The 23,618-nt window shown below is 37.5% G+C and overlaps 5 protein-coding genes and 2 non-coding genes across 8 annotated transcripts; 6 read left to right on the forward strand and 1 right to left on the reverse strand.

Moving 5' to 3' along the window:
* LOC121756004 lies at positions 1 to 339 on the forward strand. The gene has a single exon (XM_042151457.1). The coding sequence runs from the start codon at positions 1 to 3 to the stop codon at positions 337 to 339; it is 339 nt and encodes a 112-aa protein (XP_042007391.1).
* Positions 340 to 3,558: 3,219 nt separating this feature from the next.
* On the forward strand, positions 3,559 to 3,630 carry TRNAM-CAU. The gene has a single exon. It is a non-coding gene; the product is annotated as a tRNA-Met (tRNA).
* A 3,627-nt stretch (positions 3,631 to 7,257) lies between these two features.
* TRNAM-CAU lies at positions 7,258 to 7,329 on the forward strand. Its single transcript has one exon. It is a non-coding gene; the product is annotated as a tRNA-Met (tRNA).
* A 2,393-nt stretch (positions 7,330 to 9,722) lies between these two features.
* Positions 9,723 to 12,406, forward strand: LOC121755786. The gene is made up of 4 exons (XM_042151173.1): positions 9,723 to 9,959; positions 10,781 to 11,305; positions 11,406 to 11,631; positions 11,747 to 12,406. Exons 2-4 carry the CDS (start codon positions 10,781 to 10,783, stop codon positions 12,154 to 12,156), a joined length of 1,161 nt encoding a protein of 386 aa, XP_042007107.1. The 5' UTR covers positions 9,723 to 9,959; the 3' UTR covers positions 12,157 to 12,406.
* On the forward strand, positions 10,082 to 13,877 carry LOC121755788. Its single transcript, XM_042151175.1, has 3 exons — positions 10,082 to 10,258; positions 12,900 to 13,259; positions 13,330 to 13,877. The coding sequence occupies exons 2-3, from the start codon at positions 12,924 to 12,926 to the stop codon at positions 13,747 to 13,749; spliced, it is 756 nt and encodes a 251-aa protein (XP_042007109.1). The 5' UTR covers positions 10,082 to 10,258; positions 12,900 to 12,923; the 3' UTR covers positions 13,750 to 13,877.
* A 23-nt stretch (positions 13,878 to 13,900) lies between these two features.
* LOC121755787 lies at positions 13,901 to 15,500 on the reverse strand. The gene is made up of 3 exons (XM_042151174.1): positions 15,367 to 15,500; positions 14,851 to 15,203; positions 13,901 to 14,724 (listed from the first exon to the last, which is right to left on the reverse strand). Exons 1-3 carry the CDS (start codon positions 15,419 to 15,421, stop codon positions 14,116 to 14,118), a joined length of 1,017 nt encoding a protein of 338 aa, XP_042007108.1. The 5' UTR covers positions 15,422 to 15,500; the 3' UTR covers positions 13,901 to 14,115.
* Positions 15,501 to 15,844: 344 nt separating this feature from the next.
* LOC121755785 (tetratricopeptide repeat protein SKI3-like) lies at positions 15,845 to 22,998 on the forward strand. 2 transcript variants are annotated; one of them, XM_042151171.1, is made up of 22 exons: positions 15,845 to 15,977; positions 16,071 to 16,169; positions 16,264 to 16,476; positions 16,657 to 16,779; positions 16,863 to 16,946; positions 17,035 to 17,085; positions 17,253 to 17,345; positions 17,654 to 17,794; positions 17,880 to 17,960; positions 18,102 to 18,349; positions 18,429 to 18,600; positions 19,127 to 19,242; positions 19,325 to 19,382; positions 19,513 to 19,578; positions 19,684 to 19,896; positions 20,034 to 20,085; positions 20,163 to 20,536; positions 20,613 to 20,707; positions 21,056 to 21,298; positions 21,420 to 22,063; positions 22,292 to 22,495; positions 22,652 to 22,998. In XM_042151171.1, exons 1-22 carry the CDS (start codon positions 15,975 to 15,977, stop codon positions 22,813 to 22,815), a joined length of 3,537 nt encoding a protein of 1,178 aa, XP_042007105.1. In that variant the 5' UTR covers positions 15,845 to 15,974; the 3' UTR covers positions 22,816 to 22,998. The 2 variants fall into 2 exon arrangements, with proteins under 2 accessions (XP_042007105.1, XP_042007106.1); XM_042151172.1 differs by lacking the exons at positions 15,845 to 15,977; positions 16,071 to 16,169; positions 16,264 to 16,476 and having other exon boundaries at positions 16,722 to 16,779; positions 17,264 to 17,345.
* Positions 22,999 to 23,618: the final 620 nt, after the last annotated feature.

Below are 23,618 nucleotides of genomic sequence, written 5' to 3' on the forward strand. Positions count from 1 at the left end.
ATGGGCAACAAATTCCTCCTCGCTCTCCTCACACTCTCCGCGATTTTCCTCTCGCTCCACGCCGAGGCCGACGGATCGTCCTCCGCCGATCCGGATCCGTCGAGGTCTCTGCTCCAGAATGCGGAGCCGGAGGGAACAGGTGCGGATCCTCCGTTGGAGGCGGAGGCTCCGGCGCCGGCGGAGTGGGAGAGCAGGAAGATCGGGAAGCACCACCACTCGTCGGATGGGTCGGTGGCGGGCGGCGGAGTCATCATCGGCGGGCTCGTAACCGTCGCTATCGCCGCGGTTTATTGCTACATTCGAGTCACTAGGAGAAAGCGCAGTGATAATTTGACTTGATTTTTGGTTTTTATTGGGGTGTGGATAGTAGATTAGGGATTTATTGTAGATGGTGATTTTGAGGAGATCAGAATGAGTTACTTATTTCGTAGACGACGATTGTGAGGGAATTTAGCTTAGCTGTGGGATTAGTTTTGTTACATTGAATTGTGGATAGTAGATTAGGGATTTATTTTTGCTTGAATTAGCTTTGTTACATTGAATTGATTTATTTATTTTTTTGTGAATGAGTCATTTTTTTATTATTTTACTTATGCTTTTATTTTCCCTGTATAAATGTAATTTTTAGATTACCTTATACCATGAAAATAGAACAACTCATGCTTGAATTTTTATTTGCATTTGTTAAATTAGGAGTAAGAGAGAATGAAAAAAAAATGAATATAGAACAACTCATGCTTAAATTTTTATTTGCAATTGTTAAATTATGAGTAGGAGGGAATGAAAAAAAAGTGAAAATTTTATAAGATCAATTCTAATGGAAAGAATAAATATTAAAATGAGACTATTTTCAGGGATGTTTGAAATATACTAAAAGAACTATCTCCATCTGCGAATATATACACATATTTTCTCTTTAGTCCAACTTTTATTATACTAGTGTCAACACCCGTGCTATGCACGGGACATAAGATTTTTAAATTATGTGTAAATAAAGATAAAAGAGTATGAGTTGGTTAGAATAAAAGATTAGTAGTAAAAATAAATACATAATAGAAAGAGAAAGAAAATAAAACATGTGCAAATAAAGACAAAAAGTAACAACCGAATAAATGGAACAAAATAAACGGCTGAACAAAATAGGATATACAAAACACCAATAGTTCATAAGTTTTGAAAAACCTCTTTGTAAACAACATTAACAGTCGAATCACCCCTGCTATCATCATCCTCATGCTTACAAACCAAAATCTTCAGACCTGCACGACTCGTAACTCTAGATATATCAACATACAATTGTCCATGAATGAGGACTGGCTTTCGTAAGAATACTATAATGATGTTTAAAGTTAAGAATATGTGTTACTTACAATAAGTATTAATAATACTAAGAAAAATTAAAAATATTATAAACAATTAAAAACATTATAAACAATAACAAAAAGAGAAATGTACTTCTCTGACATGAGTGGAGTAAAATAAAATAAAATAAATGACAAAGAAATGAATAAGGATTAAAGAGTATGAGTTAACTAAAATAAGATAATTAAGTAGAAATAAGAAATAATATCATGTCATCTTTAACTATTTATTACTTCTATAATTCTATTATTTTTTTAAAACACGTTCGAAAAAGAAACATGTCATCTTAGTCGGGATGGAGGTAAAACTTGATGGGTTGCTCATTCTTTTTTGAGTTTGTGGTTTTGAGTATCTATTTGCATATTGCAACTTGCATATTATTGCTATTACTAATATTACTTTCTAGTTCTTCATAACATGATAACATCTACGCATCTTCAATTTAACTCTAGTTCCTAAATTTTCAAGTGATAATTTTATTATTTATATTGTCATTTATAATGGTGTGAATTAGTGTGGTTAAATATATGGTTAATAGTAGTTTATGAATCATGAAAAAAAAATACGAAAGTTTTTGTCATAAACTAATCTTTCTTATGAAAGAAATTTTTTATGTACAGTATAACCTTTTGCAATATTTTTAGATTACAAATCTTCAATAGATATTCACGGAGTTCTTTGAAGTGAGGCACATTATAATTTTTTGTATCTTACCTTTTGCAATATATTTTTCTTAGCTATTCATCTTTAATTTAATAAAATATACTGTATAAATTATTTAGTATTTGTACTTGGACATGCAAAACGAATTCGTATGAGTACGCTCCTAAACCCTATGCTTCCTATACCTCTAAATATGGCTCAAACAAAGAACCCATCATCTAAATAGAAGTAAAACAATTAAATAATTTTTAGCCTAAACAATGAGCCCAACAACTAAATAGAAGTGAAACCCTACTATTTCAAAATCATATTTCAAATATTAGAGAGGGCAGCGGAGCCTTTGTCACTATCGGTCTCACTGTTCTCGGCTGGCAATGGCGTCGCCGGCCGCCTATCGTTCTTCTTTCTTTCCTTCTAGCGGTTCCACCTCTCGGCCACCGGCTTGAGGACTCCTCCACGCCACCCAACCGCCATCGCCGGTCACCAACCCCTCTATCTCGTAACTCTCAGGTATTGGGCTTGCCGGTGTGCGAGTCCAACCGCCACCGCCGTCGGCTCTCCTTCTCTTTATTCCGCTTCCGCCGCCGTCAGCCCTCCTGCACCGCCGCCGCCGCCGTAACCCATCCTGCATAGCATTCGGCGCCACTTCCTCTTCATCTCTGGCATCTCTCTCGTCGCCTCACCCGCCAGCTGTCGCCGGATTCCAAGCAGAACCACACTTGCTATACTGCAATCACTAAATCAGTCCACAAAATGCAAATTCTAGTCCATCTATTTAAAAGTATTTTAAATCTCCTTCAAAAAGTTTGCATTTGATTGGATAATTTTTTGTCTAATTACTTTTGACATGGCTCTAGCCTCTAGGGCCTAGGCAGTACAGTCAGATATCACTTACTTATGCATCTCATTTTCCCTCTAAAAAGGTATCAATGTCTTTTCAACCAACTGCCACTTTTAAGTAGTATAATATGTTTTATTACTTTTTAATATATTTAGCAAGTAGCTAACACATTCTTCTAACTCATTTATAAGTAGATTTCATTTCATATTTTTACTTATTTTTCTCCACATTTTTTTAAATCAAGCTAAGTTAAAGTGAGAGGAATATTTGCCCCGAAACAATTTTGTTCGCCCCGAAATCTGGGACAAAGCAACACATACATTTTGCATCATTTTTTTAGTCTTGACCGCAGTTTCCTCGATTTGCCTTTTGTTTTCTTTCTTTATTTCTTTCAAACATTACTTTATTAGCACATTTCCACATTCAACATACAAACAATTACTATACCCTTTATTATAACTACAAACAATTTCTCTTATCGAAGTGCACTTATTTGATTTTAATATGTGGCCTAAACATACTAACATTGTAGACTATGGAATGACACATCCATTTACTACTGATTTTAATCACCAATAGCATTGGGCTTATGGGCTCACTACTTCTAACATAAGCCATACTAATATTGTCATTTAGCCCATAATAATTATATATGCAAATATCATAAATATTACAATAAAAATAATATCAAAATCAGAGTGGCGCAGCGGAAGCGTGGTGGGCCCATAACCCACAGGTCCCAGGATCGAAACCTGGCTCTGATATGAGTAGCTTCTAAATTTGATTTCTTTTTTTATTAATTTATTTTATATTTTTGCAGTGTCTTAAATAAATGAAAAACATTTCCTTTTTTTATTAATTTATTTTATATTTTTGCAGTGTCCCAGATTCTTTTTTATTAATTTATTTTATATTTTTGCAGTGTCTTAAATAAATGAAAAACATTTCCTTTTTTTATTAATTTATTTTATATTTTTGCAGTGTCTTAAATAAATGAAAAACATTTCCAAAGAAAAAAAAATTGTAAGCAAATGGATGCAATTCCGTAAACATAATTTCTAAATGATTACATAAAGCATAAGATTATAATCTCTTCTTACTAAACTTTAAAGTAAATTTAGTAAAATAGTTAATAAAAAAATTAATTGAATATTATGATTTGAAAGTACCTTAGTTTAATACTCTCTTCCAATATGAATAGTCGTGTTTTTATTACAAATTATTCACAAATATTAGTCATCTTCTATATTAGTACTATCAATCACTATTGCTATTTTAGTAATTTTAGGGTATATTATACTTATGTAATCTATTATCAAAATTTATGTAATTTAATGTAAATACTATTAATTTCATATTTAAATTTATGTAATCTTCTCGCTCAGAGGGCATCATACATTCATACAACTGTTAGGGCTGGGGAAACGGTTCTCGGTTAAACCTTATTTTTTCGGTTCTTGGTTAACCGAGAACCGAAAAAAGAAGGTGAGGGTTCGGTTTCGGTTAGAGGGATTACTCAATTCTCAAACCGAGAACCGATTAACCGCTTAATTTTAATATTTAATTTAATATTTTTTATATATTGATTTTAGAAGAGTAAAAAGGAAAATTGTAAAAGGTTACAAAGTAAAAACCCTACTGTAATCTGGTAAAACCGCCGCTGCATACCCTTCTCTCTCACTGCACCGCTGCTCTCAACGAGGAGGCGACGACTCCGTTTCCATACTCTGCTCTCGACGCCGCTGTTCGAACTTTAAAGCTATCCCTGTAATATGTACACGGTTGAATTTGAGGTTTTGAACTGTTACTATAATACTTTACTTTTCATTATAATTACTTTGAAATTCAACATATCTGCATCATGCATGTAGATTAATCTGCCCATTTAACATAATATACTACCAACTACTTTATATTATCAATTTTAAATTAAAATTTATGTAATCTGTTATCAAATTATTGATAGGCATTAATTTTTATATTACAATTTATGTAATACTATATGTTCCATTTGTTATACTTTGTCATTCTATTACCAATAATTTTAGTAGGACGATATATTATATTTTAAAGTATAATTAGTGAAATAGTTATAAAAAAAATTTGATTGAATATTACTATTTGAAAGTAAATAATTAAAAGAAAAACAATAGTTGGAAGAGAAAAAGTTAAACATATTACTAAAGGGATGTAAATTGGCTAATCTTTATCAACATACTAAAATAAAAATAATATGATTATTTTAAATTTTGTTGCAAGACAAATTAACCGCGTGTTAATAAATTATGAAAATTTCTACTCAAAAGAAACCACCCAACCGCCAACGCAAAACATTCCTCTATAAATAAACGATCTCTAGTTTCCCGTCTTAGTCCAAAGGTCTTAGGTTCAAGTTCATTATATTCCCTCGAACATGTCATGGACAATGAATTCCTCCTCACTCTCCTCACACTCTCCGCTTTTTCCCTCGCACTCCACGCCCAGGCCGACAGATCCCCCGCCCACCCCATTCCGTCGAAGTCTCTGCTCTATCATACGGTGTTACCGGTGTATCATCCATCGACGAAGGAGCAGGCGGAGTGGGAGTGCTGGAAGGTCCAGAAGAACCACTCGTCGGATCAGCCACCAATGTTCAAGGCATGGACGGAGCCAGAAAATTGTAATAGGAGGGCAAAATATTAACATATAATAAATAAATAAATAAATAAATATTAAAATTAAAGAATATAATAACAAGAGAAAAAATTTTCGTGTTGGGAGAGGGCCTCAGTTATTGCGGCTGTTTTCAAAAGGAACACAGATTTTTAGATTTTTTTTTGTTATTTTCTAGGGCTTATATTTATATATTTTAATTTGGGCCTTGAATCTCCCCTATTTTGTTACTATTTTGTTACGTGTGATGGTGCAAGCTGTGTTTTTCATAGGTGAGGCCGTGAGGGGCAAGTAAATCTTTATTTTATTAAATGAAGGGGGGGAAATTATCGTGAATATGTGAGTATTAGATTAACATACTGTATATATGCATATATCTATTGGAAATTGAGGTGGGGCATTTGCCCCATCTAAACGTATATTAGATCCGTCCATGGTTCAAGGTAGTCCTCACGCTCCACGGCATGGCTGACGGATCCCCCGCCAATCCGGAACCGTTGAGAAGAGCTGCGGATCCTTCGGCAGCGGAGGCGGAGTGGTAGTGGGAGTGCTTGAAGGTCCAGGTGATGGAGTTTGCAGCAGAAAAGACATAAATTAGAGTTCTAGATCTATTTAGCAGATTATTAAGATTAATTTAATTCGTGCCATTATTACATATGTATCATGCATAAAACATGAATTAAATCATGTTTTGATTAATTAAACCTCATGCTTTCTACGGGGAGAATTAATTTCCTCCTTATTCTCCAAAGAGTCGCAAATGACTCAGTACTTCTCCACATGATGATCTTCAATACTTAGACCACGGATTTTTAAACTGGATCCCGAACATTATTTCAAGGGTGGGCTGATCTTATCAAAATACATAGGACTTGAATAATGAAGAGACAAAAATCCCATAGAGAGTGGGAGAAGGAAAATCGGCGCCTCACATAGAGGGAAGAAAATTATCAATGTATTCCCACTATTTCCCATTTATTCTCCTATTTATTAAGTTAGCTATTGGGTCAGTCAGAGATTTGTAGAGTTTTAGACGCAAGCCACACTTATTTGGCTTTGAACTAATTAAATTGAACCTCAATTTAATTCGAACACAAATAGAATATTATTATCAGTCACTACAATAATATTATTGACTTACCTATCCAAATTCGACATTATAGGTAGTATAAATATTCACTAATTAATTAATGTATGTTATTCACTTAATTAATTAATATAGTATCTTATGTACTCCAAGAGTGGACTCAACAAGAAATGCACATTTATTATTCATGGAATAAAATTCCAACTAGCTAGGTTCTAAATAATAAAACTTTATTTCAATCTTCTATAGAGGAAGTAATTAAATTAGATCTGGGCGCAATTCAACATAATAACAATCCTAACATCGGTAGATATTAATTACCACTATCCAAAATATCATAATTTTAATTATAGTATGATAAGTACCACCATTATCATCTTCTATTTAGAATGCAAGTTTGTCCTATTTATTATTGTAAAAGAAATTCAAGTAATATTACTTATTTGATTTTAGTATGTGACCTAAACATACTAATATTATAGACTATATATGGAATGTCACATCCATTTACTATTGATTTTAAATTTAAAATCTCACCAGTAGCATTGGGCTTATGGCCTACTACTTCTAACATGAGCCATATTGGTATTATCATGCCCATAATGAAAATAAATACGAATATCAATCATTATAAGATTGAAAATAGCATCAAATCAGAGTGGCGCAGCGGAAGCGTGGTGGGCCCATAACCCACAGGTCCCAGGATCGAAACCTGGCTCTGATATGAGTAGCTTCCATATCTGATATTTTTTTTGATTAATTTAAATAGTATTTTTTTGCAGCATCTTAAATAAATGAACCAACTTTTTTAATAAAATTTTTTAAACAAATTGATGTAATTCAATAAACATACTCTTTAATTCTTTACATAAATTATACCGTACAAAATATTAGAATCTCTTACTACAACAATGCAAAATCCATCACCATTTTTCCAGTGAAATTACAACACCTGCAACTAGCCATGCAATTAACCATACATACATTAACATTATTCAACAATTACGTTTTCACAAATTAATTCTTGAGAGCTAAACTCACCATAGTCTTCATTGGTCGCGCCCGTCCTAGCCACAAAGACGGGCTCCGAGGGCATGGTGCCCTGCTTGGACCAGTTCTTAGCCTGCTTCTCTGCTGAGTCAACCTACACACATCAAGAAACCAAAATTAAACACAATTAATCATACGTTTGTCGCAAGTATGGAAAATTAATTCATACCTTAGTGAGTCTATTTTGGGAAGTTGCAAGGCGTTTGCCTTTGAGCATCACAAGCATAATAAGCATACCGGTATTGGCAGTTGAGTAAGGGAAGATCTTGGTGTAACAACGGCCGTCAGGTCCTTTAATCACATGAACCTCATTTTCTGTTATTAATGTACTAACAATCACTATTTTATATTTTCATTTTAAATAAAAATTCATGTAATATTATCAAAATCATTGATAGGCTATTTTATTAATTTTACATTACAATTTATGAAAAATATTATCAAAATTCATGTAATTTAACATAAAATTATTACTAAAATTTATGTAATACTATATGTTTCATTTGTTATACTTTCTCCTGTCATTACCAATATTTCCAAAAAAGAAACCACCCAACCGCCAACACACAACATCCCTATATAAATAATGGTTTCTAGTTTCAAACGTCTCGGGTTCAAGTCCATCATATTACTGATATTTCCTTGAACACGTCATGGGCAACAAATTCCTCCTCGCTCTCCTCACACTCTCCGCATTTTTCCTCACGCTCCACGCTGTGGCTGAGGGACCCCACGCCCATCCGGAACCGTGGAGGCCGAAGGCGGAAGAGCGGGAGGAGCAGTGGGACTGCTGGAGAGCGCCACTCGTCGGATCAGCTGCCGGTGTTCAAGGTAGTCCTCACGCTCCACGGCGTGGCTGACAGATCCCCCGACAATCCGGAACCGGTGAGAAGAGCTGCGGATCCTCCGTCGGCGGAATGGGAGTTCTGGAAGGCCAAGGAGGACAACTCGGGTCTCGGGGGATATCTTATTTTTATTCGCCAGCGGTTTGGCTTAGTATTCATGTTGCTCCTCCTCGCTAATATTGACGTATCACATGTGTGATTAAATTTTATTCTCGCACAATTGAAATTATTTTTATTCATTTATTTGAAATACTCCATCCGTTTCTCCATAGTTGAGTCATTTTTTCATTTTGGGAAGTTCCCTCATAGTTGAGTCATTTCTCTATATAGTAACTTTTTTCGCTTTATTACTTTATTCTCTCTTACTTTATTATCTCTACTTTTTTTCCCTCTCTTACTTTTTTATCTATTTATTTAATACATCAACATCTCTTTCTTAAACTCTGTGCCAAAAAGTTTTGCCTCAACTATGAAAAAACGGAGAGAGTATTACGTAAACAGATAAATGGAGTTTCATTTTATGGAGTACTACTACATAATTGATAAATGAATATTGTTAATAATAATTTTAAAATATTCATTATGAAATAATGTAACAATATGAATAAATGAGAACCATATTCGTTAGAGCATTCACATCTATTCTCTTGTCAAAGAGCATGGATGTGAGCCCAGACCCACATTTATTCATTTTTAATTCTATGTTCTTCCGCAAGAGTATAAATGCACAACACCCACATCCATACTCTTACATTATTCTATTATTCAATTTAAATACTTCAATTACTAAATATTTTTATAATATTAAAATGCATTAAAAATACCTGAAATACTATTACAAATTACTAAAAATTAAAAATTATTTTGAAAAAAAAATTCTGTTTTGGGAAAAATGGTAGAAAAATGGCTATATTTTTTAGAATCCGAAAATATTTTTTATTTATTTTTTGAATTATTTTTATTAAAAAAAATAGAAATTGCCAACGGCAATCACATGGCGACACGTCAGTGTTCTCTTCGGCACGACAATGCTCGTTGACAAGAGCACAACCGTGCACACGGTACTCGACGAGCCGACGGTTGTTCATGCCACGAGCACTGCTGTCGGTGCTCTTATAGTACTCCCTTTAGGGCTTGTTCTGTTTGTCATATAGAGGTCATTTAAATTATGTATCTGTGCCTATCATGTGTTCTATTTGACATACACCATAAATGCACAGCCCTACAAATGGGCTTTGGCCCGTTTCTTTTTGGCCATATAATGGCGTTAGTGTATCGGGGTCTGGCCCTACGATACATATTAGGCTCTAATCAGGGTTTGAGGTAAACCAATAACATTTGCTTTGAACATGCATAGAAAATTGGGGGAATCGTAGCATAACATTCCCAAACCAACACAAGCCCTTTGAACAAATCTGTGCAGAAGAGAAGCGACACTCACCGCAACGAGAGATTTCAGGTGAGTCTGTTCTTTGTTTTGTTTGCATTGATTAATTTTTTCGAAGGCTACAAACCCAATTCGAATTTGTAATTTTGAATTAATCCTCCTACCGGTTCATTCCCTATTTTTTTTCGAAATCTACAAAACCCATGGAATCTCCCTTTCTAATTGAATAATTTGAATTTGTAATTTTGAATCCAACCCAAGTTTACAATTGAATTGATTAATTCATTTGAATTTGAATTTTTTTGGAGGCTAAAAAACCCTAGATCGTATTGTGGGGAATCTGCCTTTCAGTTAATGTAGCAAACGAATTTATTAATTCATTTGGCCGTTTTCGAATGCAATCCGGTGTTATAGGTTATATGGATTGTAGAATTACGTGGCTGATTCGTTTTGTGCGTCTCGACGTGTGATTTGGGGTTTTTGAATGCAAATGAAACCGCGTAATAGATGTTAATTAAGATGTCTGGTTTAATGATAAAGAATTAAAGATGCTGAATTTTGGTTGAACTCAGTGAGAAAAATGGGAATTTTGAAGTTTTCCACTGCAATGGTGCATAGTTTAATTTTTTCTCATCCAATTGCTTACTTTGAATTTGTAATGTTGAATCCAATCGATTCAAAATATAGTGTGAGAAATATACCAGTATTTCAGCAACTTGTTGTGTGAAAAAAATTAATATTGATGTTGCATCGTGCTAATTGTGATGTAGAGAATTCACAGCTTTGTGGTTATTATTTGAATAATGAAAGGGTAGTTGAATAGTTTAAGCTTCCTTTATTTGAATGATGAAAGATTAGTTGGAATTGAAACTTATTTGTATATCTATGCACAGATGAGGGAACATAAGAAGCAAAATGCTTATGTGAGGCAAATAATTGAGGACATAATTTGGACTCAAACCGTGGCGCGAATTTGTATACTGCACATGATTTTTAGCAAAGTTTCGAAGAAAAGGAGGCGAGCTGAATTTGCGTTGGCTTACGACATTCTGAATCGAGTACCGATGCAGATTCAACGTTTAAACAGACTCGTTGGGGTAACTGACACAGATTGTTTAGTTAATTGTAGGATGGACCGGAATACGTTTGGAAGGTTGTGTTCATTGTTTACAGAGTTGGGAATGTTACGCGTCCGGCGGTTCGTAGGGATAGAAGAGCAAGTCGCCATTTTTCTAGGTGTCATAGCACATCACAAGAAAAACCGTGTTGTTCGATTTGATCATTGGCGATCAGGGAACACAGTTTCATTCTACGTTCATGAGGTCCTTGCAGCAGTATTAAAGTTGCATTCCTTGTTCTTGGTCAAACCCGAGCCTATTCGCGAAGATTGTGTAGATTGGCGATGGAAATGTTTTCAGGTATGTTTTATATTTTAGTAGCGAAGACTATTCTTTTTGGAATAAACTATATATTCAGCATTTCACTACGTGAGTGTGTGGCTACTTCTTGTGCATACAGGGGTGTCTTGGTGCTCTTGATGGCACCTACATTGACGTTTTAGTACCAAACGAGGACAAACCACGGTTTAGGAATAGGAAGGGTCAGATAACAACCAACACTTTGGCCGCTTGCGACAGGCACATGCGTTTCACATACATATTACCCGGCTGGGAGGGATCAGCTGGCGATGCTCGAGTGCTTCGCGATGCCGTAACTCGTCCTCATGGGTTGCGAGTCCCAATAGGTAAATTGACTAGCTTTGAATAAGTTACAATATTCAGCAACATATATCAATTCAAATGGAAAATTTATATTTGGTTAGTTTTTACTAAACTGATGTTGAGTTTTGTCTGGTCTAGGTAATTATTATTTGTGTGATAATGGATATGCGAACAGTGAAGGTTTTCTAACCCCTTACAAGGGGGTGAGGTATCACCTCCAAGATTGGGGTCCTGATGCGCAAATTCCACAAAATGCTGTAGAGCTCTTCAACATGCGTCATACCAAAGCTAGGAATGTAATTGAGAGAGCATTCGCGGTACTGAAGATGCGGTGGGGTATTTTGCGCAGTGCCTCCTTCTATCCCCTCAAAGTTCAAATAAATTTAATTATAGCATGCTTCCTTCTCCATAACTACGTTCGGTCTGAGATGCCAATTGATCCACTCGATGACCTTTTGGACTGCATGCCTGAGAGCCAAGGGGCTGAGGCCGAGGGAGATCATAGGGACATTGAATACGTTGACTACGTTGAGGCAACGTCATCTTGATCATCCCTTGTTACGCCCACCACCCATTCAAGGCCATTGAGCATTTGGAGTCTGCAGAGATTAGGTAAGCTACCTCCATGCTCGCACATCCATTCATAAGGAATAACCTTCATGTCAAAAAAGTATGTGTCGTTGTTAGTTTGGAAAGCAAGCCTCGCATGTAAAATACATATGAATTTTCCAACTTACCATGCGGTACAAGCATGACCGTGTAGTCAATGTCCGACAAAACGATGGTTTAATGTGCCTAGGAACCGGAAAGTTAGTGGTTATATGCAAAATAAAAATGTTCGATAATCGACAACAATAAATTACTTACTCCGGCAGCAGTGGCGGAGGAGCTGATGCTGATGCCATTGCATACATGATGTGATTAGAGAATACAGTTTGGTTCCGAAGAGTGATACTTTGGGGGCTTGTACAACATAAGCTCTTCAATATAGCTTTGTGGAGGCTACATCTTACCCGTGAGCTGATTTGACAAAGCATTTTCCAAACAAAATAAATCTGCTCCACCCATCACTATATGAAAGACAACACAGTAGCAACAATGAGCTGTAAAATCATGCAGGAATCTCCTATTATCATGCAGGAATCTACTCTAAACAAGGCTGCGATGGCAGATATGCCCCTCACGAGTCTGATTTGTCTAGTCATTCACGGGCATACAATTGCTTGGGATGGTGATGAAATAACTCATATTTAGCTGACCCTTCAATTGAAGCTTGGACCCAGCAACTTTGGCTTCTTTCATTCCTTCACTTGAAATGGGAACAAAAATCCCTCAACAAGGCTTTTTCTTTTACAAATCAAGCTGGACAGCTGAGGTAGATTCACTGCTGCTATCCTTGATAATCAAAACCAAAGAAATGAACAAGTGGAGCGGTTCCGTGATCCCCATACCCATCCTCGAAGAAGTGGCGGAGGTGCTCACCAAAGAAGTGGGGGTGCCATTCACATGGCCACAATTGTACGAGAGATTTCAGAACCTTGAAGAGAGACACATACTTTTCGACAAGGTAGTCAAAACCAACGGTGTGTATTGGAATGCTAACACCAACGTGGTCATGGCACCGGAGCAAGTATGGAAACCCATTTTGAAGGTAGGTGGATACAATGTTTGTTTTATGTCAGCTTGTTCATTGTAACTCCATGGCTCCGTTGTTCTTGTAGGAAAATAAATTGGCTGCAGCTTATTACTATTGTGGGGACCCCGAATTTCCAAGATTGAGGTTGCTGTTCGGACCGCAAGATATTAAGCAGGAGAGTGCACCACTGATATTCAATATTTCTGACACTACCGTGCCCGTAGAGGATCTCAATCTGATGTTTAAGCCATTAGATGGAGTTGGAATGGCGCCGACCGTGGAGCTAAGCGTGTCCGTCTCTTCTCCTCCCATGCCCAAAGTGCCAAAGATGAAACGCAATTTGTTTGGAGACGGGTTCACGAATGTGGGTAGTCAGTCCAATAACGAGGATATGGACCCGCGTATCGGGAAGAAATACCCCCCAAAGCCGAAGAAATTTCCTCCAAGCAATTTAGGTTCGCCACATGGAAGTTCATGTGGCTCTTCGAACACCCACAAGTATTGACGTTTTATGTTGTATTTGTCTTCCTTCTACTCTATTAAGCTAGGTTGTGTATGTGATCTATCTCGTGTACGTTTTGCTGGAATATCTATGTGGAAATTCAATCAATGAGATCAATATTTGCTGATTAAGGTTTTCCTTCAAATGCAGCTGATTAAGGAATACTAGGAAATCGTTTACTGATTAAGGCAACATAATCCTTCCTACAAAAGATGATAGATAATAATATAATCTACAGACAATTGCAACAAGCCAATGTTGAAGAGGGGCTTCCAAAAAAAAAGTTTCAGACAGAAAATAGGCTTTATAAATTATATCAGGCAAGCCATCGACCTACGCCACCCCTTCACCCGTTGTAGATTCCCCCATCTATCCCGAACCATATTTCGCAAGCACACGAAGCACGAACGCGATACGGTCATCATCCGGCATCCCAAGAAAGAAATCCAACCTTTCCACCTTCTCCAGAATAATCTCCCCTGCATCAAACTTTTGCTCCCTTGTCAGTCCAGGCAAGCGACCTAGTTCAGCAAATACTTCCTTCCGTGCTTTGCTCAGATCGAACTCATAACCAATGCGGAGGGATAAAGAATCCAACCTCACGTTGGTGGCGTCATTGATTTTCCCCAGCAGTTCAATGAGACCATCTATAGAATGGTCAGCCTTTCTCTTTTTCCCACCCGCAGGCCGAGCAGCTTTCTCACGGTTAGTGTTGCCTGAGCTTTCAACCGGAGCATCGGGAGGAGTGCTGGTCTGACTCAGTGGATGAGAAGTGGGCACATCAGTAGAGCCAACAGAGTTGCCAACCTCACCTCCATCGCTTGAGCCTGAGCCGGTGTCCTGAGTGTAAAGCCCATTGACCGCATCCATCAAACCAGTAGCTGATCCCCCAGCAGCCCTATCCTTACCAAAGATGACCTGCCAATGGTCCCAGAATGGCCAGCTCTTATCCCTCATGTAGCGAGCATGAGGGTCTTGCTGTACATACGAATTCGTAACATAACACACACCATCAGAATTGCCAATGTGAAGCAAACATATTGAGTATTATTTTTAAAACTAACTTGAAAACATGATGATATCCATTAGAACGAGATTTGGTACCTTGACAATTTGCGACCACTGATCGTCGTCGCAATCTATCTTGTAGTCGTCGTGGAGGTTGAACCCCACACCGCTACGACTTAAGATGCCACGCAAAGAATTGTAGCATCTTTTCCAGGAAGTGAGCTTCGAGTTAATATGAGGAGTTGCTTTGATGTCAGTGTTGGGGTAATGCTTCTTCAGGGCTTCCTCGAGTCTGCCAAGGTAGCCTGTCCGAAATCCATTATCGGCTTTCCATCCGGTGACAACAAGGTCCTTCAGCGCAACCACAAGAATCTCCTCCTCACGGTATGACCAGGTTCGGCGGGTTCGGTCACCGTTGCCTCTCCTTGACCGTCCAAGGCGGGAATTCACTGAACCACAACAAAATCACCCAATTAAAACTGTAAAGCACTGCAAGATCTAAGAACGAAATGCGAATTCACTGGTGCTTTCAAATAAATTACCAAACGAAATGATGTTGAACCATACGAAAATAAACTCTCTTTTATTCAATTCTGAGATAGCTATATGTACCTTGCGAACTCGGCACATCAGGGGAAGTGAACCTTGAACGCATGTAGTCAGACATCTTCAACTGGACAAAGTGAAAATAGCTTCTGCGGAATTTGCGAGGCGATTCTGGAACACTGAAATGGAAGAGCGGCGGAAGAGAGTTGTAATATATATTCTCCAATTTAGGTTTGGGTATTGTGGTATTTGATTTACAGCAAACCAAACACACGATATATATCACTTGTGCTTTATATAGTGCAAACCAAACAGCTGAAATGAATAACCCAACTTCTAATTTGTGTCATATTTATCTGGCCTCTCCTTATCTACCCTAAATCCTATTGGACAAACAGAACAAGCCCTTATTCTAAAAAAAAAGTTAACTTTTATATCGTTTGAGTCTCACAAATTAGTCAAATTTCTACTATACTTTTTTTTAATGCATTTGTGTTTCACTTTATCTCTAGTATTTAATAATTTCGAATTAAAATTTGTGTAAGTTCTATACTTCTATTTTTAAAATACGGAAATAAACAAAAGATTTGGAAGGGCACAGCTGAGAATTCATCTTCTTCCAACTGAAGCTCAGTTCAATTCGAGCAAAGTGAAATCCTGTTACCGCCGACGCCATGGTAGCTTCTTCCTCTCGATTCAATATTTATCAGTTTTAACCTTCAGTTCGGGCGAATTTAGTAACCGGTTCCTCGATTTTGATATGATTGCAGGCTCTGGAAGGAGAAGAAGAATGCGATTTCTCCGCATTAAAGCAATTGCGAGAATCAGCGAGTTCCAATCCGGATGACGCCGATGTCCGTTTCAATCTGGTAATACTTGAATATTGTTTATTGTTTACTGTATTAATTCATTTCGATTGTGAGAGAAATGTTCAATTCATATTTGTGATTTGATTGTTTTCAGGGGGTGGTGCTATGGGAGAAGGGGGAGAGAAGGCCAGAACTGAGGCATGAAGCGGTGGAGCATTTCATGATTGCAGCTAAACTCAATCCGCAGAATGCTGCTACGTTTAGATACTTAGGTCATTACTATGCTCGCGTTTCGCCCGAGCCGCAACGAGCTCTGAAGTGCTACCAGAGAGCTGTTGCTCTTAATCCTGATGATTCTGATGCCGGAGTATTGTTCTTCTTTGATTATTTATGTCGATTTTAATGCTGTGGTATTTGTTCTTTGGTGATGTAAGACCTATCAGAAATGTGTTTTATTTGCACAATTCATCCCATTTCTGTTAGTTAAAAGTTTCTGAAATGTCGAAATGCTTGTATGATCATTAATCATTTCGACGGTAAATTCCAGGAAGCAATTTGTGATTTATTGGATGAGGGAGGCCAAGATAACTTGATGATTGCTGTTTGTCGGGAAGCTTCTGAGAAGTCTGCCAGGGCTTTTTGGGCATTCCGTCGGCTGGGGTACCTTCAGGTTTCTTTCTGCAGCCATATAATGCATGGCCTCTTGTTTAGAGCCATCGCACTTTTTTACAGAGGTCAATTACTCTCTTTCAGGCTCATCATAAAAACTGGGCTGAAGCCATACAGAGCCTTCAACAAGCCATACGTGGATTTCCTACTAGCGCTGATTTGTGGGAGGTCCTCAGCCTTATCTCCTATTTACGTATATATTCAAAATAGTTATGGTGGTAGATCTCTGTCTTACTGTCTTGATTTGCTTATGTAGACACTAGGTCTTGCTTATGGGCGAATGGGTATGTTTACAGCTGCACTTAAGGTAACTCTCTCTTGTAGCAGTGCAACACCTTCTCTGAAAATATTTCCTTACAACTTCAAAAACTGTTGAGGATTCCCTTTTAGACTTTTATCATCTTAAGGAGTTGAGTGAAATCTGGGTATGCCACCGTGGCGCTGTACTTTATCTTTATTCACGTTTTGTAATAGTCATATGGTAGAGCTGTTGAGTTGGACGACTCGAGGATATTTGCTCTGGTTGAAAGTGGAAATATTTCTTTGATGCTTGGCTCCTTCAGAAAGGTAAGGCATTATTCATTGCTTCCTTTCCTTCTCTAGCTCTTTGTTGTTGTACTCTATCTCTATAGCCTTTATTTCATGTTTACTGCAGCATCTGCTCCATTTCAAGAGCATATCTTTATCTGCCAAAAGATGTGTAAGATAGAGTTATTCTTCTATCTTGCACTTTCTTACATTGAAAAATGAAACAGTAGATAGGTCTGACTATTCAAATGTTCCATATATCTAAATCCTTTTGCTTAATATGAATACATTGTTTGGTTCATTTTGTGATACCTACCTTCTAAGCAAATGTTTCTTTTTCTGCAAAGGGAATTGAGCAATTTCAGCAAGCACTGATAATATCACCACACAATGTGTCCGCAAACTATGGGCTTGCTTCGGCTTTTCTTGGTTTAGCGAAGGAATGTGTCAATTCGGGTGCCTTTAGATGGGGAGCTTCACTTTTAGAGGTCAGTATCTCAAAGTAAGATCCTTTTAATGTGATTATTGAAATGATGATCAAACTTACTTATATAAGATTCAAGCTGATTCCAGGAAGCAACTGAAGTTTCCACGCATGTCACATCTTTAGCTGGTAACTTTTCATGTTCATGGAAGCTACATGGAGATATTCAGGTATAAAACCAGGAAATATTTTATTCTTTTTCGTAAAATGTTCTTGTTTTCATATCAAACTCCTTTTCCCTGCTTCAGACACACTTGGTTTGTAGGTTTAATATGAACCTTTGAGAATGAGTTCTGAGTCTTTTCTCTTAGCTTATGTATGCCAGATGTAACCCATGGACAGAGGAAGCCAGGCCTGGGCAAGTTGATGAGATATCTTTCAAATCTTCTGTCAGTGCATGGAAAAGGACCTGCTTCATTGCTTCTAGAAATGCCGGTCGCTCCTATCAGCGTGCTTTGCACTTGGCCCCTTGGCTAGCTAATGCATACATTGATGTTGCCATTGCAGCAGATGTCAGTTTATCTTTTAAGGAATCTGCTAAAGATGATTGGAGTGTTTGGTAAATATTTGTTTCCTTAACATGGATTGTAATGTGGATGTCAATGGTCTTACCCTTCTGTCTGTCATCAAATAACCAGGCCTATTGCTGAAAAGATGTGCTTCGGTGGTATATTACTCGAGGGTTACAATGATGAATTTTGGGTAGCATTGGCATGCTTATCCAGTAATGCTGCACTAAAGCAACATGCTTTGGTGCGTGGGTTACAACTGGACGTGTCTCTAGCAGTTGCGTGGGCTTACCTTGGGAAGGTAACTACAGATCTGTTTAAGACTGGTATAGGAGCCAGCAGTATTGTTTAAAGCATTGCTCGTATATGGGATAATAGTTTGTAGCAGGTTTCTCTGAATTGATGGTTCTTATATGGATTATGTTTGGATGATTGATTTTGATAACTAAAACTTAGGTTGCACCCTAGTTTTAGCCTTTTAGGATATATTTCCAGAAGTAACATAGTCTTTATCCAAATTTGCAATGTTCACACAACTTTTAAGTGAAATTACAATACTACCTTACAATTTGTGCAATTACAACATCCCCAGATTTTACAGATCGGGCAAGTTTTGCTGGAACAACTGGGATGTAATTGCCAAAATTAAAAGGTGGTGTTGTAATTAGAATGATTAAAAGTTGTATGTTGTGTTATTTACAGAAATCAATGATTATATTTATTTACTACACTTTCTATGTGTCTATCCTTATTTATTATAATTTCATTTTATTCGCATCCTCAATTCTTTTAAATCCTCGTAAGGGTCTCACTGTGGACTTCTACAGCTCTATAGACTGGAAGGTGAAAAGAAACTGGCCCAACAAGCATTTGACCGTGCTAGAAGTATAGAACCTTCACTTGCATTACCATGGGCAGGCATGTCAGCAGATGCTGATGTTAGGTAACACTAGGGAGAATATAGAATATTACCTCATGAAATTTCCAGGCAAAGTCTCAAATGTTTCTTATTTGTTTGGTCTCAGAAAGTTTGAGCAGAATGAAGCGTATGAGTGCTGTCTACGGGCTGTACAGATATCCCCGGTATGATATGCTTTACTCATGCTTGATTTTGGTATTTCCTGTGGAAGCAACATTACGTTAATAATATATATGCCCTTTAATTATAGGTTCTGTCATTTTATTAAAGCTCTCATCATATATGGTCAATTAGGTTGCAGATTTCCAGATTGGTCTTGCAAAGCTTGCGTTGCATTCAAGTTGCTTGTCATCTTCCGAGGTACACAGTAATAATATATCTTTGCATGAGTTTTTCTGTAAGGCACATACTGTTTTATCAAACAGATGTCAAAGTGTAAACCTATCAATTTAATGGCCGTTGTAGGTCTTTGCAGCCATCCAACAGGCGTTGCTGCATATTCCACACTATCCCGAGGCTCACAATTTGAATGGTCTAGTATGTGAATCAAGATCTGATTATCAAGGTGCAGTCGCCTCCTACAGGCTGGCCAGATATGCTCTAAAGTATTTTGCAGACGAAACATCAGAATCTCATTCAGACGATATATCCATCAATTTGGCAAGATCACTTTGCATGGTAATTTTTTCAGTCTAATTGGCAGTTCAAGATGCACTTTTATAGTCAAAATATTCCTTTACATAAGTCTTTCTTTTGGAGAGTGATCTGAAAATTCTTTCTGATGTTTGTTATGAAAAAATCCTTATTTTATTCAGGCTGGAAATGCAAGCGAAGCAGTTGAAGAGTGCGAACATTTAAGGCAAAAAGGTGTGAGTTATTTGCTTCTATACTGCAATTTCTGTTAAATTTTATGTTTTAGCTGACATGCTTCCTTAAATTTCTAGGACAGCTCGATACTGTGGGCCTACATATATATGCTTTAGGTTTATGGAGACTGGGCAAGAATGATATGGCTCTATCTGCAACAAGATCACTTGCTTCTAGCATTTTATCTATGGAAGAAAACCTAGCTGCTGCCTCCATTAGCTTCATCTGTAGGATGCTTTACAACATATCTGGACAGGAATCTGCGATCACAAGCATTTTGAAAATGCCCAAACAACTTTTTAGCAGTTCAAAAATTAGTTTTATTGTTTCTGCTATTCATGTTCTGGACCCAAACAATCAACTTGAGGCAGTTGTTTCGAGCAGCCGTTCCTTTGTTACATCTCGTGAAGACATTATTTCAATGCACATGTTGATTACAGTTGGAAAACTTGTAAGTTCCTGATTTATATTGATATTAATGCTTTTCGACTTTATTAATAGCAGCATTCACTCATTTGTATTGTCAGCTGAAAAGCGGAAACGAAAACTCCCTTGGAATTCAAAAGGGAGTAGATCACCTTAGAAAAGCAGTTCACATGTTCCCTAACAGCAGTGTATTGAGGTAACCTGAGTGAATACATATATTAAGTTATAATGTTATATTGACTTATTTTTTGTTAAACTTTTGATGATGGTGCTTCTCCTTTTGTTTGCTCCTATATTTTGGTTGGTGGGGAATTGGGGTCTTGAGCATGCTAATTCCTGTTTATCCCATCACAGTGTAAAATGTCAAAGTACTCTTTCTCCCAAGAGTGCAAAGCAAAGAATGCATTTTGTTTCTGGTTTTCATCAACATATCCACTATGTCTAGCTGCTAGCGCTAGCTCTAAATAAAACCTCTTTTAGATTATGCAGGTCTTGTTATTTTACACTTCTAATAATGCTATCTGACTTAGTTTCTTGCTGACAGAAATCTTCTTGGTTATCTGTTGCTATCAAGCAAAGAACGGGGATATCTCTGTCCTGCAACCCGATGCTCTTCCCTGGATTTGTCTGACTATCAAAAGGATGATGGTCTCAAATCAGCATATGAGATTGTTGGTGCTGGAAATGTTGCTTGTTATGCCATTGGAAGTCCAAATCAAAAGTTTCCACTACCGACCTGCAGACGTCAATGCTATTCTGGATCTGGGGCCATTCAAGTGCTGCAAAAGTATAATTTTTCATGACCCCTCGAGTTTTTTTACTGCTAGTTTAATGACTGCTGTATATTAGTCCAGATCAAAATGCTTTCCCTTGCAAAGCCGAATTTGAATAGTTTGGCGAATTTACAGGTATTTGCATCAAGAGCCTTGGAACTTCAATGCAAGGTATTTACTTGCGGTAAACTGCTTACAGAAGACTCGTGCAGAAAAATTTCCTCAGCATGGTTGCCATGTTGTAGAGCGGCTAACAGCTGTGGCTCTGTCTGATCAAAATTTCTCTATCAAAGATGTATCAAGGCAATATCAGAATTTTCAGCTTCTTCTCTGTGCTGCTGAGGTTAATCTGCAACAAGGCAATAATACTGAATGCTTCAGACTCGTGAGAAGTGCTTTAAGCACATCACTTCATAGTAACCATCTCTTTTTCGCACATTTGCTACTTTGCCGTGCATATGCCTCTGAGGAAGATTTTGTGAACCTGCACAAAGAATACAAATATTGTTTGGAGCTTGGAACTTATTCTCATATTGGTTGGATTTGTTTGAAGTTTATTGAATCCAGATATGGCCTACAAGATGATTCTACCGTTTTAGCTCTGAAATTTGAAGATTGCTCCAAAGATCTCAAGATGTCATGGAATATATGGACGGCTTTGTTCAGTTTTGTGCAGGGTTTGATATCCATTTCGCTTGGTGATTTTGTTGCTGCTGAAGAATTCTTTTCACAAGCATGCTGTGTGCCTGATGACGAGAGTTGTTTCTTTCTTTGTCATGGTATGGGCTCTTATACTTACGCGTCTGCATTTATATTTTGACCCTTAATCGTGAAAGCAGTTATTTGATGCTCTTCAAATAATCTCAAACTCACGGAACATCGTTTATAGTCCTGGTCAAGATTTGGAATGTTCGAACAACTATAAATTGTTATTTTTGCCAGAAGCGGATTTTAATGCTGTCATTAGCCTTGTAACACTTAGCAACATTGTCTTTCATTAAACACAGGAGCCATTTGCATGGAGCTTGCCAGGCAGAAGTGCGAGTCACATTACATAACACGTGCCATAAGAAGTCTGAAGAAAGCGAAAGATACCTCTGCTGACCCTTTGCCTCTTGTTTCACTGTTGCTGGGTCAAGCAGAAGCAAGCCTTGGCTCAAAAGAAAAGTGGCTCGTCAACCTTCGCGATGAATGGTTTTCTTGGCCTCCAGGTTTGTTTCTTTTGAATAATGCTTGTAGTTTCCATCTGCATGCTTGATCTAGACCAAATAATAGCCTTTTATTTGAACGACATATTAACGACATGCTTGGTATGATGGAATGGAATGTTGACCATTCCTACGCATGCCCCGCTTTGTTGCTTGCAGAAAACCGGTCTGCTGAGCTCCTATTTCAAATGCATTTGCTATCTAGAGAGTCTTCTCATGGTGACAGTACAATGAGATGGATTCTGCGAGCCATCCATATGAATCCTTCGTGTTCAAGATATTGGAAGTTCTTGTTAAAGGAATGTGATGACTCTCTAATCTAGAATCAGGTGATCGGAAATGGCCCTACTGCAGGTTCATTTTCGCTCTTTCCGAGTTTAGGTTTAGATCGAGGTGGATGCATCCGTAACAATGGAGTTCCTGTTGTGAGTTAGCTGTATAGATACTCTGAAAGCGGTGCAGGAACTACAACTACTACTTTTACATGGATCAGTACTACTTTTCTACATTGATTATATCCACAACAAGATTCTACAACTTGCATATGGTAATGTAAAGCCACCGGAGCTTCATCCTTCTCTTCCTTGTCGACGCCATCCTCGGAAGCTTCAGCTTCTTCATATAGGTCAACTTAAACTGTTTAGTTTGGCCACCTGAAAGTGGTTTACCAGTAGGCAGAGGCGGAGCTTCCTCCCATTCGAAATTATCGCCTTCATAATCTTCACCACGCTTCGACTTCATTCCAACGTGACTTTGTTGGAGATCGCAGAGTTGGCCAACTCCGGCCTATACATCATCTCTTCTTGTTCACGTCGCCACATAAATAGATCGCCTAATAGTATATATAGAGCTTACTAATTAAACTTCTTTGAAATTAAATGTAAACTAAAATGAGTGAAAAAAATGTTTCGAGTAAAATGACTAAGTAGATTGTGAAACTCATTTATAAAAATACTAGTAAATTTGAAATGAGTCGTTTAGTAATGAACATTTCAAAATAGCAATACGAGATATTTAACGATGGACGGAGGTTGTATACCACTGTTGTCATTTCGGGGGGAAGCTCTTAAGCTTCAAGAATGGTCTCATAGATCATATTTATGAAGATTTCTCTCTCCAACATATT

The sequence above is a fragment of the Salvia splendens genome, chromosome 11 (genome assembly GCF_004379255.2).
Source record: "Salvia splendens isolate huo1 chromosome 11, SspV2, whole genome shotgun sequence".
Taxonomy (NCBI): Eukaryota; Viridiplantae; Streptophyta; class Magnoliopsida; order Lamiales; family Lamiaceae; genus Salvia; species Salvia splendens.